At 45.0% G+C, this 17,909-nt stretch overlaps 1 protein-coding gene across 3 annotated transcripts in view; it reads right to left on the reverse strand.

Annotated features, from left to right (window-relative positions):
- TMEM131 (transmembrane protein 131) overlaps positions 1-17,909 on the reverse strand; it is a 177,921-nt gene that overhangs the window by 25,559 nt on the left and 134,453 nt on the right. For all 3 annotated transcript variants that reach the window (XM_019716512.2, XM_019716511.2, XM_074332565.1), the window contains exons 23-31: positions 17,392-17,530; positions 17,185-17,294; positions 16,658-16,724; positions 12,845-12,996; positions 12,315-12,457; positions 11,701-11,887; positions 10,452-10,637; positions 9,509-9,667; positions 8,515-9,107 (exon numbers count right to left, since the gene is read on the reverse strand). In XM_019716512.2, coding sequence (XP_019572071.2) covers positions 8,515-9,107; positions 9,509-9,667; positions 10,452-10,637; positions 11,701-11,887; positions 12,315-12,457; positions 12,845-12,996; positions 16,658-16,724; positions 17,185-17,294; positions 17,392-17,530 — 1,736 coding nt within the window. The remainder of the gene's footprint in view (positions 1-8,514; positions 9,108-9,508; positions 9,668-10,451; positions 10,638-11,700; positions 11,888-12,314; positions 12,458-12,844; positions 12,997-16,657; positions 16,725-17,184; positions 17,295-17,391; positions 17,531-17,909) is intronic.

The following is a 17,909-nucleotide window of genomic DNA, read 5'->3' on the forward strand; positions in this document are numbered from 1 at the left end:
TGTGACCCGAGAGTGATTTTTACACTTTTAAGTGGTTGAAAAAAGAAAGAGAAGAATATGTGACGGAGACAGTCTGTGGCACATCAAGCCTCAAATATTTACTATCTGGCCCTTGACAGAACAGTTTGCTGAGCCTGATCTAGAAACAGAGGTGAGGCTCAGACTGAGTTTCAGGAACGTCATTTCGCCATTTCCTTTCACGCTGATTCCAGGAGGCGCTAGATTTGAAACCATTAACTGGGATATTTAAGTCTCAAAAACTGAGAAGCTCTGTCCGAGCAGAAAGCTGGCTAGCTGCTCACCTGTCAGCGCTGGCCCAGCCCGAAGGGCGGGGGCCCCCCCCTCTCCCCACAGCAGGAGGCTGCCCTGTTCTGGCCCATGGACCCCAGGATTTCTCCAGTTCTGTAAGTTCGAGTGGATGCTGAGCGTCCTTCAGTCTTCCCCGCACGACCGAGACCAACCTGGAGGGCCACGAATGGTCCACGGCCATTAATCACTTTTACCAGACTAGGTTCACCGGGTGACATGCACTTTCTGTACAAACGATCTGATTTAAAACAGCCTGAAACTGCCTTAATAAACAGGAAAGGACTGAAAGTGTTTTTTTTTTTTTTTTCCACTGCACTCAAATCTTGAAGCCATGGATACACAAAGGAGGAAAAAGAAACAATAAATCACCAGTTAAGTTGAAAACTTGGGTACCAACTGATTTCATGAAAGACTTGCTCCACGTTGTCCCTCCAAGGGCCCATCTTCATTAACTTAAGCTGCTGCCCTGGCCCCTCAATGACGGCGACTGAAAAGGCGAGCACTGGCCCCCGAGCTGCCGGCGCCAGCGACTCCAGCACTCCTCCCTGTCCAGCGTCCGTCCTGGACACCAAAGAACGGCCCCCCAACCCCAAACCACCACCCGCGTGTGGCACCAACTCTTCTGATGTTTTTACTGGCTTCCCCTAGAGAGCTGCCCTTCGAACTTCTCTTTTCCCTCTATATTCTCCCTGGAGGCTCACTTTCATTAATCAAAGAAAATAATAAGGAAAAAAAAAGTGCATGTCTTATTTCTATTTAAAAGCACAAAGCCCCCAGGAGCTCACCGTGACCCAGCTGTGGCTTGGTCATGGGGCGCATGCTGACCCTTGCCAAGCATGTTTATCTTTTAGAATCATCAAGTGTTGTTTATTCTAAAAAAGCTAAACACACTTTTTCTCATGCAAATAACAGGTCCATTTGGCCTGAAAGCCACCCTCCCAAGCGCTATTCCAGCTTTCTTCCCAACTTGCCAAGGACTGCATCTCTCATTCTAACGTCCTGAGAAAGAGGGCAGATTTGCAAATACCCGCCTAACAGGTGACCACTGCTAGAGCCCACTCACTCACTAAAGGAACAGGGCACAGTGCACAGAAGTGGACAGTGGCCTTCTGGCAGATTCTTCTGGCAAAGATGGACACTCCAGGCACAATTACTTCATGACAGGCTGCACTGAGTCAGCATACTGTAATTACAAATCCCGTTCTTAGGACATTTGGGCAATTCCCATTTCTCACTACCCTAAAACATGACGTATGTGAGATTATTCCTGATACTAAATGTTCAGATATGACCTCACGGGTTCAAAGCATGTGAGCATTATCTTATTTTCATAGCTTTTGACATACTTCAGAAAACTTGCTGCTTTCCACAATCTAAGAACATACAAACTTCTTTTTAACATAACTAGCACTGAGAATTATTTTCTATTCATAATCCATGGATCCTAGGCTACTGATGCTTTTAGAAAGATGTAATCTGCATGCCTAAACTGAAGAGAGAACTGTCATTTGACAGGTTCCTTGCTAATCACTGACCCATGGAGCACAGCACATGAAAGACAGGACGACTATAATCGGCTGGGACAGACAGCGACATGCGGCCGGCCAGTGCTGGTGAGACGAGCGCTCTGGCCTATGTCCTGACTCCAGTGGGTAAGAGGTCTGCTGTCCCTGTGAGTACCTCCCCGCCAAGGCTGGCCGTTCTCATCCATTCACAGGGCTCGCCGGAAAAGCAAACCTGGGGTGCCTTCTGAAGCCCCAACCCTCCATCTCATGCTCTCTTCTCCCACTGTCCCCAAATACACAAATTCTGATTAGAGGGAAGCATGATGCCTCACTGGGATGGTCAGCACCTGAGCTGGGCGGGAAGGTGGCAGAGAGGTTATGGGTGCCTGCCTGGTGACTAAGTGTTATCCGTGGGTGTGCTTCCGTGGCAGAGACGTGGGACAAAGGAGAGCATGGCAGAAAGCAGGCACCAAAACCCACTCACACTGCTCACACCTGATCATTACGTGTCAAGACTCAAACAGCCCAATATTCAACAACCCCGCCCACCTGGGAGAGGGAGTACTTCTTCCGCAGCTACTTTGTCTTGGAGAGAAGACAGGCTGCACCTCTTCTCAGAGCCAGGTGTCCAGGGGGCTGCGATGCCTGCTCTGAAAAATGGGCCGAATGCAAGTGTTTTCACTGCCTTAAAGCCTAACTAAGTATGTTTTTCCTAATAACTGAGTGGATTTGTGGATTCAAAACTCTTCACTGACAGAAACTACTTGTCCCGACTTTCAGGGCACCTTGGGGCTGATCTCAGTGTGCCCAAGAACATAACGCAGGCTGCTGAGTATCTATGACTGAGTTCCCCCCGCATGGCGTAAGGGTCCAGCATCCCTACTGACCGGGACACTTGGACCCCTACCAGATAACCCGACTGTGACCTGAGTCACCACAGATGCGTGTGGGTGGGCTGAGGGCACACCTCAGAGGCTGCACAGATGAGGAGTGATGACTAATCGATAGGCCAGCATGAAGCATCTGTGTGGACAACGCTTCAGCATTCTCTGTAACACACACAATGCCCATTATCAGCCACGGTGCTCCATTCAAGCCCGAATTCAAGGGCAGCAAAGTCTGCCTTTTCAGAAGAGTTCCCGGCTGCCTTGTCCTGCATGAGAACTGTAACAGTGCTTTCCTTTGGGCTTAGCTGCCTGGGAACTTGCAGCTCAATTTAACACTGAGTGGTAACAACTAACGTTATTCCAGGTTTCTGTTGAGATAGCACCATAATTAGAAACAGATAAAACATCAAAAATTACTTTTTATCCTTTACTCACTGTGTCATATGTGCTTTAATAATTTAAACCACTTCTAATCATTTAAAAAGTAGGGAAAGTATGAATTACAAATTTAAAAAATATCTCTTGGGGCCGGCCCGGTGGCTCAGGTGGTTAGAGCTCCATGCTCCTAACTCCCAAGGCTGCCGGTTCCATTCCCACATGGGCCAGTGGGCTCTCAACCACAAGGTTGCCGGTTCGACTCCTGCAAGGGATGGTGGGCTGTGCCCCCTGCAACTAGAAAATGGCAACTGGACCTGGAGCTGAGCTGCGCCCTCCACAACTAAGACTGAAAGGACAACAACTTGACTTGGAAAAAAATCCTGGAAGTACACACTGTTCCCCAATAAAGTCCTGTTCCCCTTCCCCAATAAAATCTTAAAAAAAAATAAAAAAATCTCTCACTCATTTACTTTTTCTTGTCATCACTAAGTGATATATAAATGAATTTGTAATCACTAGTTTGGGCAAGTTGCTTTGGTTTTCTCTCTCCCACTCTAAATAATTTCATTTAATTCCCACCCAAAAGAATTACTTCAGCAAAGTTCAATGACCAGCAAATGGTTTCTCTGAGCCTGCGTGGCCTTTTGCAGCTGTGGACCTAGGTGAGGCTATGTAAAGCCAGGCACAGCACCTGACGGGAGGTTCAAGAGTCACTAATTCTGGCGGGGTCTGTCTTCTTCATCCTCTGGCTGCTTAAAAGTCCTAAGTGAGGCCAGAAAATAATAAAGACCAACACACAACTTACTGGGGTCTGTACTGGTCATGCAAATTTATTTTCCCCTCTTACTCTGAATGATTCCTTATGAGTATGGTCAACTAAAACACACCAAAAAGGCCTATGAAAAATCTCTTCAGAAGTTCTTTAAGCTGAAAAAAATATTGTTTTCAAAATTTTATAGCAATTACCACATTATTTTGTCTTATTAAGCTCTGTGCTTAGATAGTGAAGATTCCTGTTCAGCCCAATAGAAGGCAGAAAAGAATTCCTATTAAGTGATAAAGTTTTACTTCTATCCCAGGGAAGGAATTAATAATGAGTTTGCAAGAAGACATATACTCTATTTTGTTCTAGGTTTCTTTTGTCTAGACACCATTCACAGCACTAAACAGAACCAATAAGGTACACAGGCCTAGGAAAAAATGCCCCACAACCAACACTTCATATCAAAGAGTTCAATTATTTAGTGTTTTCACACAATTGCATTCAGTTACATTTGGGCCGGGTTTACTGTAGAAGTGAAATGTCAGGGATACGCAAAAGCAAAGTCACTACGATTTAATGCGGGTTGAGGGCAGCTCTGTCCTCGTTCAGGCATTTCTCTCCTCGCCTGCCCCAAACACCACGAGACGCTCCCCACTGGCCCTGTAGCTGTCCGATGGCTCTCCTGTCCCTCGACTTATCCTGTTCTCCCAGTTTGTGAGGTTCCTTCCTTCTGGCTTAAGGTCTCCCCATCTTGGCACATCCATCACTCCTGTCAATGCCCCTGTGCTGGCCTCACCCCATGTCTCACTGCCGCCCGTCCTGCAGAACCCATAACTGTCTTCATTCGACTACCCTTGGGCTGCAGAGTACCTGGAGAGAAATGACACGGCGTGAAGTGACCCTCAGTGGCCCTCAGCAGGGCCTCCCAAGTCCGGCAGACCCCAGTCTACAGAAATTTCAGCTGCTTGGGATCTGGCTACTCCACCCTTTATCCCTGTTTTCTGGCTCTGCCTTACCATCTCTCCCTTCAGTCTCAGCAGCTGTTGTTTCAGTTCAAACAAAAGCCCCCAATGCCCTGTGCCATCTCCTCCCCTCTACCAATTCATCTGTACCCAGGTACCTGGGGACTGTGTCCCTTCTGTCATCTATGCAACTGGGTCTCACCCACCCTCCCCACCCCGGCCTGGGCACCTGGTTTTACCAGTCATCTCCTCGTTTGCTTCTCCTCTTTTTGGAGGCAGTGTGAGCGGTTAGAAGCTGAGGGGTGACATAAATCTGGCCTGGGCTAGGCCCCCACAGCTGCCTGCTGTGACTCCTGCAGGCTGGGATCCCTCATGGGACACCCGGGGTCCCACTAGTGCCAGCCACCGAGGTGCACGTGGCCTGTGCAGCCCTGTCCGCGACACCGGGAGCGCTGACCAGCACTGTCGCTCTCTCGGCTTGACGGGCTTTTAGTCCGTGACTCATAGGGATTCTCAAGTACCATGGTCACCATTTTTTTCCATTAAAAATGCCACCACAACGTGTGCATCCCTTTTTCTTGTTAAAAATTACAGAACAGTGAGGCTCCAGATTAAAGAGTCACGCTCCCTCCGCTCCCACTCAGTGGCCCCCAGCACGCACACTAAGAAGGGGACACTGCTGACAGTCCGACGTGTCAGGTGCTCTCTAAGCCACATAACCTGGTTTCTAGCCCACCCATGTCCTGTCACGCTCTCTGCTGGCCACCTCTTGCCAGCCTTGCTTCAGAACGGTCTTGAGTCCTCTGCATATCCCATTTCTCACCCCCAAGACCAAATTCCAAGCAGACATCTCTGCTGGGAAGTTCTATAGCCACCTCAACTCTCAACTCAGCAGGCGAAGGCTGGGACGCGCCATCTCCTGCCCTAATGACAATCGCAGCAGCAGCAGCTATCCTCTGCACTTCAAAAAAGACGACCAGTGGAGGCTCAGAGAAGGAATTTTCTCCCAAGTCACACAGTAAGTGGCAGACCAGGACTTGATCTGGGTCTGCCTGATGACTCCACACGACTCTGCTTCTCTCCCCTAGATAAAGCTGCCCCTCAGACGGCCAAAGCCAGAAACGATGACAACCACAGACACCATGGTTTTCTCAGTTAGTGCAGATGTGAGAAGTGACCGCCCCAGCGCCAGAGCTTCCTCAGGCTGCAACCCTCGGTCAAGCCACGGCCTCTGTCGGTCCCCAGGACTTACGTGTCACGGGCAGAAACTACAGAAGTACGGAATCTAAAGGCTTCCCAGCTGTATGAGGCCCTGCTCAGGCCAGTCAAGGACAGAGGGCATGTCTGGGTGCCACTTTCTAGGAGGAACAGTGACTGGAGGAAAGAGCAGAGAAATGGCTAGATGGCCAGCAAGCCATCCATCCAGAGAGGGCGAGATCTCAGGAGATCACGTCCATTTGAAGAGAGGGCATTCTGAACAGTCTCCCAAAGCTACAAATGATGGGAGCTCATTGCAAGGAAGACTTTCTCCTTTGAGATACTGGGCGCGGGAGAGGGAGACCAGGGTGCTCCTGAAACAGCTCATGTCTGACGTAAACATGCCGATGCAGCGCTGGGTAAGCTTCAGAGCGCTTAGAGCCTGTGGTTTTGTGACACTACTCACTCTCCTCCTGCAATCCTGAGCTCAGTGCCCACCTTTTAAAGTGCACTTAAAAGATGGGTCCTCTACAAATATGTTGCTTCAATAAAAACACTTATTGAAGGAAAAAGTAAAGACCTGGCCCCTTCACTCTTTCGGAAGAACAGCGGTGGGAAGGACAGCAGGCGAGGGGTCGCTGCTGTGCAGCCTGAGGCCAGGGTCCCTGTGGGCGCAGCAATGGCTGACTATGCGGCCCTCATGGGCCATCAATAAACCTCTCAGTAGGTCGACCACTGTGAAAATCAAACACCAGTTTTTAATTTTAAAATTTATGTTGTGAACAAATGACCCTGAAAATAAAAATGGACCTGTCACCCTGGTGTTAGACGACTGTCTGAGACACAGGCAAGGAGGGACTCCACTTGACCGCCAAGCTGTCTTTGTGGTAAGAAGGGGTAATACCTGATTACTTTCTCCATTCCCTCAACATGGGAAAAACACATTAGCTAACTTGATCAAAAAAACAAAAACAAACTTTAAGCATTAATTTAATATTACTATAAAAATTATCATAAAATATGTTAAGCTCTATTAATGAGATAACAAGAAACAGACTTCTGTAGAAGAAGTTAAATGACATTGAAGACGTTACTGATTTACAAATCCAAATGCCTGTACTTCTAAGAGGCCTCTGTGTAACCACCTTCAATTCAGAGATCCTCTGAAAGCAAACTCCTGGGCCCTGGGACGTCAGGCTTTCGTGGCTGTCAAGTTCCCTGTGTAAACCAGAGGCAAACCTCCCTGGAACACCAGTGAGGAAGAGACTTGGAAACATGCAGTGGCATGCCTGCCACAGCAGAGAAAGGAAGATGCAGACAAGTTCAGGCTGTACAGGGTTAAATGGAAATACAGCTAGAGGTCCTTTATTGCTTTTCACACTAGATCCTGGAAGTTACCCATCAGCCTCCGTGTGTGTGCGCACGCGCGCGTACGCAGACTTCTAAGATGGCTCCCAATTAGCCCACCTTACAGAATTCTCTCTCCTGGACTGTGGGCTGGACCACAATTCTAATGAGCACAACACTGCTGAAGTGACAGGATGTCACTTCCAAGATTAGGTCACTGACTTTTGGCCTGCTAGCTTGCTTATTTTCTCTCTTGCCTGCCTGCTTGCTCTGAAGAAGTCAGCTGCTTTGAGTGGCCCTATGGAGAGGACTCATGGCAGGCTGCTGGCCAGGGCAGCAAGGAACTGAGACCCTCCATCCAGCAGGCTGGGACGAATGGATCCTGCCATCAACCACCTGAGGAAGCTCGAAGCAGGTCCACCTGCAGCACATTCTTAAGATGACTTCTGGCGTGGCCAGCACCTGGACTGCAGACTTGTGCAAGTCGGAGAACCAAGCTGGGCTGCACCCAGATGCCTCACCCACAGGATACTGTGAGACAGTCATTGTCACAGAGAAATTCATTTGCTATCTAACAGAGTACGCAGACTCTACAGCAGGAGTCAAACTTTCTCTATAGGGCTAGGAAGTAAATATTTTCAGGTTTGTGGGCCTTATGGTGTCTGCCACAGCTACTCAACTCTGCTGTTGTAGCACGAAAGCAGCCACAGGCAATATATAAATGAACGGGTGTGGCTGTGTTCCAACAAAACTTTACTTACAAAAACAGGTGGTGAACGGCCTGCCGGCTATAGTTTGCCAACCCCTGCTCTAAAGTACAGGTTGTGCAAGAATCCCATTTTTGAGTTAGACTGATCTGCATTTTACCATTGTGTTAAAAATTATTTTAACTAAAAAAAAGCTCAACCTATCACAGTAACACAATAATCACAGGAGGCTGAAAGAAAAACAGTAGATGTCTAATAAATTTCTGAATTTGTTCAGTAATCTAAGAAGCCTAACTATCTCTTATGACACAGGGACACCTCTACTTGCATTTTGACATGGAAAATGCACACCTACTGAGTCAGTCGTGTACATAATTCCAACCACCAATCCTCACACATGCACTGGCCTTCCCCAGGGTCACGCGCCATGCTGTTCCCATAGTGACAACAGAGGCTCACCTTTGCTTTTAGATAGTGGTGACGGCGGCTGCTCTGTAAACACGTCTAGGGCTGGGGAGTCATGGTGGTCGAAGTCTTTGTCCATGGCTTCTATGAGACTGGTGATGTCAGAGTCCTCCGAGCTGTGCCTTGTGCTGCTGGCACATTCCGGGTGGGAAGGGTGCGTGAGGGGGGTGGGGGATAGCCTTCCTGGCTGTGGCTCTGGGTGCTGAGGCACTGGTGGTGCTGGTGGTGCTGGTGGGGAGGGAGAGTGCTGCTCCATTGCACCGTGGACATGCTGCTGGCTGCTGTGCTGGCTCTGTTTCGGCCCTTTGGATTTTCTGCCAGCTGTGTGAGCCTGGGCCACTGCATTGGAGTCTAGGACAAGGGTGCTGGCTTTGCTAGCAGACTGTGCAGAAGTCCTGCTAGAGGTACTAGAGCTGTTTTTGGCTCTGACGTTGTCCACGTCAGCTGAGTTTCTATTGCTGTGACTGCCGTGTGCGTGGACTGATGGGCCACACTGCTTGTGACTCCCTGCACTGGGTCGGGATGATGAGCCGCCTGCTCCACAGAACCCCCGACTATGACTGGCGTCACAGCTGAGTGTGTTCAAGCTGAAAAAAGACCAACTGCAGTCAGTAAATAACAACCTACAGAATCTAAGATAGAAAAAATACATACTTCACTGGTACAGCCACCACAAATAAAAATACTGTGAGGAAAAACAAGGAATAGGGATACTTTTCACAACTCTATACGGTCTGCTCTATCTGAAAATTTAGGAATCAAGTCAGCAATGGAGCTAAGGATGTTTCAACCCCCACCAGTGTAATAAAAACATGGTCCCCATCGTGAGTTCTCAGTAACTGAAGGCCACATGCAGGGTATTATTATTACGTAATCAGAATTAAGACTTTCGCTCCAAGCAAAGATGAAAAGAAACTTATTTTTTCTTTTAGCTACATCAGCCAAATCTATATGTATTAGAGAATTTATTTCCAGCCTGTGAACATACTTTCCTTCAGACGAAACACCAACGATTCTCCTGAGATCAAATGGTCTTCCTACATCAAAGGGCGGGTTCGAGGCCTCAAAGGACAGCCGCCTGCGAAACGGCTCCCAGATTCCTTGAGCTTCTAAGTAGGCTGTTCCGATGACCAAGAGAAATAGGGCACTGTGTGGATAGGAAGGGTCGGGTTCACGCGTTGGTGCACGAGGAACCAAATTTGATATTAAAGGTAGAGGAACTTGGCAGAGTACAATACGATATAAAAACCAACGACGTCCATGGCAGTTTTAACAGATAAGACAGAAACAAAGCACTACAGGTAAAAGTTTGCCAATTTATAAGCAGGCTCGTAGGGAGGAAACAATGATTTGTATCAGAGCAGACACTGGAGGGTATTTTTCCTTTTACCAAGAGGAAGCTTTTTTCTTTTAGTTTCACCTCTAGGCCAACTCTTTTCCTTAAATGATGTGTGGGGTCACTATGTAAATTAATTTAGACGTGATTCTAAATGTCTGATTCTCAAAACACAGAAATACTGGAAAAAAGATAAGGACATTGAGGATTTGAAAACTATTTCTAATCGGTTTTCTGTTGGTTAGGTCAGTTTCATGAAGAATATACTATTATTTTCAGTAAATCACATGTGCCCAAATCAAGTAACTTTACCTGGTAAAGTAGGAGACTGTTTTTTCCTTAAAGAAATTAACACGTACTTAATTTGTATAAAAATTTCAAAGGTAGACAAGACTTTAAGCGTATATACCACCAAAGAGGGTTTGGTTCTGATTGTTCCAACTAGCCACGGAGCAGACACCTAAGCCTTATGCGGAGAGAGAGGCCTGTCTGTTCGTGGGCAGGTCCTCAGCACTCTGAACAGTGACTGACACACACTGTGCACTCGATGGACAGTGCCAAGTATTGAACACCAACCTCGAAAGAAGACCAGTACCTCATTATTCCTGAGATGATGATATACAGAGCCAGCTCCCAGTTGGGTCTGGGCAGGGCTTCTGCACAGGTTGCCAACATATGGTATGGAAGAGATGCATTCAATACAAATACAAATTCAGAGCCACTGGTTGTTATAAACTTCAATTCACGAATAACTCTAGAAGCTGTGAAATCAGGAGTAAACCTGAAACAGAATGATGGCAGTAAGACCAAGTTTTACAAATATACCATAAGCAGTTTCAACTTAACACCAATCTCATACACCTTTGAAGCATAACAGAATTTTATAGTTTGATACTTTTATTCAACTTCCTCATTTTAAGACGAAAAAGTATTTTCCCATGAGGTTAATACAAAAACAACTACGTTCTGTGAATACCTAGAGAAATGACATAGAAAAAAACCCCACAATAATCCTCTCCCAGTAATTATTAATTTAGAAAGTGGTCTCTGTGCTTCTTTCCCCTCCTTTCTCCTTTCTCGAAGGCCATACTCTTCTCCAGGATACATTCCCAATAATGCCTTAAACAAACAAACAAACAAACAAACAAACAAACAAACAAACAATCTCCCAAACCATGCAAGCCCCAGGGTCTTTCCCTCATCTCCTGCTGCATTGCTTTCTGCCCAATTACTTTCTGTTAACTGGATGCTCCCCAGCAGATGATGTGTACTTGAGAAAAGATGTCCCATTCCTCACTGTGCCTTACACGGAGTAATGAAGTTAACTTGTCAAGTAAATGTCCACTCAAGATCATGACATTGTCGTTTAATTAAGGGGACACGTTACATTTTATTACATAAACTTTACAATATAACAACTTGTCAATTAGTTGCTGAAATATGCTGCATTGATTACGGACAGGCATTCAAACTGTCTGCTGACAACCATCACACCTCTGCAACCCAACCACGTGGAAAACTGCACATGTGAAACCGTGTTGGCTCAGTTGCTGAGACTGAATTTATAGCGCATTTCCTCCAACAACAGAACTCTGAAAACAATTTTGAAACTGGTTTCTAAGATTATCTGACCCATTTTGGAGACAGAGGAAGTCACACAATTTTGAAAACAAAGATATAGAGAAATAACCAAAGATTAAGTGAAAAACAATCAAGTAAATACATCTGTGGGTAAAAACCTTTTTTGATGAGTATGAAAACATTTGCATGGAGTCCAAACAACTCTAATACAAAAAGTTAACAAGAAGCTAGTGAATCATTAGAACTTGTAAGAAAATACTTACAATATGATTATGTCTTTTGAGGCATTGGCGCTCAGTGCAAACTCTTGACAATTAACAACTTTAAAGCCATATCCCTCACATGAGTACCCACTGACTTCAATGGTTTCTATGTGAATTGGAAGTTGTCCTGTATTTTCTACTTTAAATGTTCTTTTCAACGTGAAATTTGGCTCTCTTAGTTTCAAACCTGAAGGAAACAAATGTGGAGTGAGTACAAATCTTGCAACCACGTGCGCCAGGTCCAGACACCAACACATCCCTCTAGCATGTGTGTCGGAGACTACAGACTGCCTCCTCATGGCAAAGGTCAGCTTTACCCAGACTGCAGCAGGAAGTGCTCCACGATGCACGTCACACGAAATGGCAAAAGTCTGATTATGCTTTATCTTTCACACTCAGAGTGCAGACTCTAAGGCTTGCAACGAATACTGATATTTTAATCTTTTAAGGTCTGAAGCAAACAACCCTGAAAGCAAGTCAGGGAGTTTCTTTAAAAATCTTAAGTCGCCATCACTAGTATATCCATGTGCACATACACAGATACTGTTCTTGTATTTGGAATGATTTACCGTTGAAAGCAAATGTGGAAATTTGTACCTGTGAGGGATACTTACTCTCTGTACAATCTTTTAGTAATGCTTCTGTGATTTTAAAGCGTAAGGAACTCCCTGGACCCGGAAGCTTGCCTGCCACCCTCAGGTTCTCAGTTGTTCCCTGTCCTTGGACCATCACAGCATCCATCACAGTCAAGTTATTTCTATGCAAGAACAAGAATTACAGATTTTTCTCCTATTAAATTTGCATATTCTTTTGATCTATTAAGTTTTACCGTTGTTTTATAAACCACCATGTAGAAATTCATACACTAAATTTAAGAACGAGACTACACTGAGCATTTAAAAAACATATACACTGAGAAGAGCAAGAGTTGTCCATTTTTTGAGTCATATGGCATAGTAAGACACTATTCAGGTTTTTAGCTGTAGACATAACCACAATGGCACGTTCCATCAGGCATGGCGTGTGCACACGTGTGTTCTGGACAAAGTAAAAAAGTATGAGGAGCAAACTCATACTGAAAGAAACCGGGTCAGAACCTCTAAGTGAGCACTACACATCACCCCACGGAAATCGCGGGCCGTACCTGATTATGATTAGGGAAGAAACAGTTCTGTTGTACATCGGAGTAAACTTGACTCTGACAGACTTCTTTTCTCCAGGTTTTAGAATTAGGTTTACGATTAAATGTCGAGAGAGGCCCTCTGTGACTCCTGCTGAACTCTGCAGTGGGTGAGCCTTGGATCATCGGGGAAACAAACGGGAGTCATGACTACAGTCCCTGGACAAATGTCTTTTCCTGTACCCCACCCACAGTCCTGTATTACTAGTTTCTTTAATTAAGTATGTCAACAGTCTTCTCTCTCATGATTTGGACATCGGTTAGCTGATAAGCAGAGCTGGGCAACCAGTGGTGGTGACACTTCATATTCTGCATTGTTCCCCAGGACACTGAAGGGGACAGGGTCCAACGTCTTCATGTTTTACTAGGCATTTGTTTTTATATAATTTTGAAATATAACACATACAGAAAAGGACACAAACCTAACACAAATAGCTCAGTGTTTTAACATATAACAAACAGCTGTGCACCCAGCACTCAGCCCCTGGAGCCCACAGATGTGTCCCTGCTATCGTCACTGCTTTCCTGCTCCTTCCTCTGCAGGGTGTCAGCTGACGGGTCTTAGGCTCCATTTTTTAAATTTTTTTATTTATAGTGTTTTCTAGTTATTTGGATTTCTAGAAAAGTTTGAGCTTATTATGTTGGCATTTTATGGCTGGAAAAAGCAAAATACAAAAAGATTCCAAGAGAAGGGCACAAGGCTGGAATATATGCCTGTCTAAATTTCAGTCTAGTGTTCTATTATTTGGCAGAAAAAACACAACACTAAAAATTACATTCTCATACAAGACTGACTTAAAGATAGACTTATAAAAACTATTTCATAAAGGTTTGGATAACATACCTTATAGATTAAAATACATAGCTATGGGGAAGAACAAAACTATTTCAAGAACTGTTAAACATCTGGCTTGACAGGCTAACTAGTGCTACCTAATCAGCAGTGACCATCTGACATGACGGTATGGACCAGGGCTCCGGGATCTGAGAACTGGGCCTGCATTTGGCCCTGCCACTTACTACAGGTATGGACTTGGGCAAGTCACTTCCTGAGCTGTTTTCCCACCGACAGAATGAGGGAAACACTTCTCTCAGTAACTGCTCAGGCTGGCTGCTATGATCATTGCACGAATTAAAAATGTGAATACGCCTGGCACATAATACTGACACATACTAGATGCTCATGAAATTTTGTGAAGTGTTCTTCATTACAGCCCCGAAATACTGCAAACCTTCCCACTGCCTTTCTTTCTTGGCCTAGTTAGTCACAGATGGACTCACTAGGCAACATTCATTGAGGCTTCCTATATGCCAAGGAACAAATCTAAGAGCTTTCGCAGAGTTTGTTTAATCTGTTCAACAACTCTGTAAAATACACATTATCAACTCCACATTATGAGAGAGGAAGCTGAAATTAAGGAAGGTTTATTTACTTGACCAAGGTGACAAAGCTGGTAGGTACAAAACTGTGATTATTCTAGGAGCCCGACATCCCTCGTTTCAAGTGGGAAGAAGCACAGCTTCTGCAGGCAGGAAGGCATCCTGCTGTGCGTGACCACTGTGACTGGCGTCCAGCAAGAGCCACAGCAAGGAAAGGAAGAGAGCGATCACTCCTCGTTTCACTTAAAGTAACTCAGATGATGGAGGATGAACTGGATTCCTACTCTCATTCATTCAACACCTTTCATGTTATTAATATGGGAAGGAAATAAGATAAATAGAAGACAAGCCCTCAAGGAGCTTACACCAAGATTTGGGAAACAAGGTATCTTACATCAAAAACAAAACCAAAAACCAGGTCAACATGGATGTAAAGGAAGAGTCAGGGAGAGTGAAGACAGCCTCTTAGTGAAGGCTTCCCAGGCAGCAGGGGACATGAACAGGAGGTGAGGGATGGATGAGGACGTGGCTGGGCAGAAGGCAGCACCATGAGACCAGGAGACCTGGGTCAGCGTGCAGGTGGCTTTGGCTCTAAATGCTCATTTCCTGACTGACACACGCCCTGCCCCACACACTAGGGCCTTCTAAAACGAGTGCTCAGTGGCTGTCCAGCCTGCGTGATAGGACAGGAGTGCTCTGTTCCCAGAACAAACAGTGTATGTATACATTTATTAATTCAAGAACAGCCCCTGAGTAAAAACCAAGCATGCCACTATGCTAAGTATGGACATAGCCAGCCATGGGTCTGGCATTCATGGGGCTTACAGTTTTATTAGAAAGCATCCAAAATAAAAACTTAAATGAACAAGTTCAATATTTTGAGGCTTAATAAAAGTAAATGATATATTACCGTGTTTCCCCGAAAATAAGACTAGCCGGACCAACAGCTATAATGTGTCTTTTGGAGCAAAAATTAATGTAAGACCCGGTCTTATATTATATTATACAAGACCCGATCTTATATTATAGTAAACTAAGACTGGGACTTACATTAATTTTTGCTCCAAAAGATGCATTAGAGTTGACTATCTGGCTAGGTCTTATTTTCGGGAAACACGGTAGTATATTTCTCATTGTCCTGATGTGTAACCTGTATTGTGGACAGGAAGCCACTGTTAGGCCAGAATATGGAGACACAATGATTTCTTACAGGCAAAGGTGTCAGACAAGGGTGGATTTTGTCTTCCTAATGTTTAATCTGTATGCAGAACACACATATGAAAAACTGGGTTAGACTCAGAGGAAGGAGAAGTGAAAACGGGTGGAAGAAATATCAATAACCGACACCAATTCACTGCAGAAAGTTGCAAGGATCTGAGGTAACTTCTGATGAAAGGGGAGGAAGAAAGGGCCAAAGCAGGGCTGCATGTGAACATCAAGAGGACAAGAATGATGATTAGAGAAGAAACACACGGCTTTATCGGGCAAAGAAGATACTGCAATTGTTAAAGATTTTACTGGTTCTGTCACCGATTCCATCAGATGCAGCCAAGAAGTCACGTGGAGGCCGAGACTGGGAAGGGCAGCAATGGAAGAACTAGGAAAGGTCACCAAGAGCACAGATGTGTCATTAGGACCAAGGCCGAGACCAGCCACCCCCTCGTGCTCCCAATTCCTCTGCACGGAATTTCGTGAAAGCTGGACAGTGCAGAGGCTGAGAGGAATAAAATGATTCATTTGAAATTCGCGCTGGGGGAGAGCTCTGCGGACCCCCTGGACCCCCAGAAAGACGCACCAGTGGGTCAGAGCAAACAAACTAAGCCTGGAACACCACTGGAGGCAAAGAGACAAGATGAAGCTGTCCTACTTCGGACACATCGTGACAAGGCCGGGTTCTCCGGGAAAGACAAGAATGCTGGGAAAATGGGAGGCAGAGGGGAGACGAAGGCCAAACGTGAGATGGACTAACTCCATAAAAGAAGCCAGAGGTTGAGACTCCAAGAGCTGAGCGGGGCTGTTGGGGACAGGACACTGTGGATGTCACTCATTCGTGGGGTCACCAGGAGTCATAGCACGTAGCACACACACATCTGATTTACATAGTCTCTGAGTGCTGGCAGCTGTTATTATACAGTCATGGGCTGAATTTTAATGCCTACAAATAGGAACGTCCTACCCAGCATGCCTCATGTCGACCTAAGTCCCACCCACTCCGCCTGGGTTCTTGCCTCTAGAACCAATACTGGACTGCTCTGACTTCTGCAGGAACTTGCCTGTCAGCCAAATTTAAGGGCAGCTAATAGTTTTCCTTCACACAAGCCCCAATCATATACAGAATTATATCTTGATCATATACAGAGTTACTTCTGTGGAATAGTATGAAGCTCACATACTTACACTGTTTCTGAAGACTTGGAATTCTAGTGTTTTTAAATCCATCTTGGCCACTTTACTCAAGTTAAACCTAAAATAAAAACAGACATGTGCTTCTCCGTGAGCAGCATCATAAAATCAAAGGGGTTACAGAGTCATTATCAAGTCTGTGCTTTGTTTGCAAATTATCTTTTGGAACATTTGAGATTATTATCAAATTAGTAGCCTTCAAAAAATTAACGGCCATAGCTCAGAGTTAAGATTTTGTTCACTTTTCAAAACTGAAATATCTGATAGGTCCCACTTGCTTTCTCTTTATAATTTTGTAGGAAGAAGTTCTATGTTACGTTTTCTGTCTTAAATTGAAAGCTTTTCTAGATGTTTTACATAATATCAATCTCTCTTCCCAGAACCACCTCTCAACTTTCATTCCAGATCTAGGATTTCTTTAAGCCAAATCGACTGCATATGATCTGCAAGAGTCTTAAGTATGTAAAATAATAATTCAAATCTAATGTAGGAATGTTTTGATTACCTAAAGCAATGCTTACCTTGACAGTAACTTATCAACGAAGACTGAAGGGTTGGAATATAAAGCCAGAGGAATAAATTGAACATAAACAGGAACATCTGCAGGATTTTCTAAAGTAATCTCCTCTTCCTTAAACAGGAAACGAAAGATTTCCACAGTTAAAAGCAGTAGACATTCACAATCGTGCTAGGCGTTTCCAAAACCCTACGTCACTTTGCATACTCACTGAGGAGCAGTTTGTGTTCGTGAGTGGGAACTTCAAGTGCCGGGGAGAGCTAAGTATGGAAGGCCAGGAGAGCTCGGCGCTGACTTTCGACAGTATGTTTTTTTGAAGGTCTGTATTTACTTCAAATAAAGCGCTCAATCTAGAAAAAACAATTGGTTAAGTCACTATATCAAAATGAAATATTTGAGTTTCCTGAAAACAAGAAGTTCTAGTAGGTTTGCGTACTTGAGAAAGTTTATTCTGTCCTGAATAAACATAGGTTTATTTGTTCTAATATTGTACTGTGCTTTTAATAGACATGTATGAAGATATCGCTAGTCTGTCACAAAACAATGCCAAAATATGTATCACTGATCACCTGTATTGTTTTCACACTGAATATGTAAAGAAAAAGGCATGCATACACAGATATGATATTTTGGGGACCCAAAGGACCTTGCATGCCTAGTGGAAAGATCTAGGTGCTGAGAACATTTTCAGGAGAACTAATGAGAAGGCCCTGCATTGCTTGGCATATG

This window comes from Rhinolophus sinicus, linkage group LG05 (assembly GCF_036562045.2).
Source record: "Rhinolophus sinicus isolate RSC01 linkage group LG05, ASM3656204v1, whole genome shotgun sequence".
Classification (NCBI taxonomy): domain Eukaryota; kingdom Metazoa; phylum Chordata; class Mammalia; order Chiroptera; family Rhinolophidae; genus Rhinolophus; species Rhinolophus sinicus.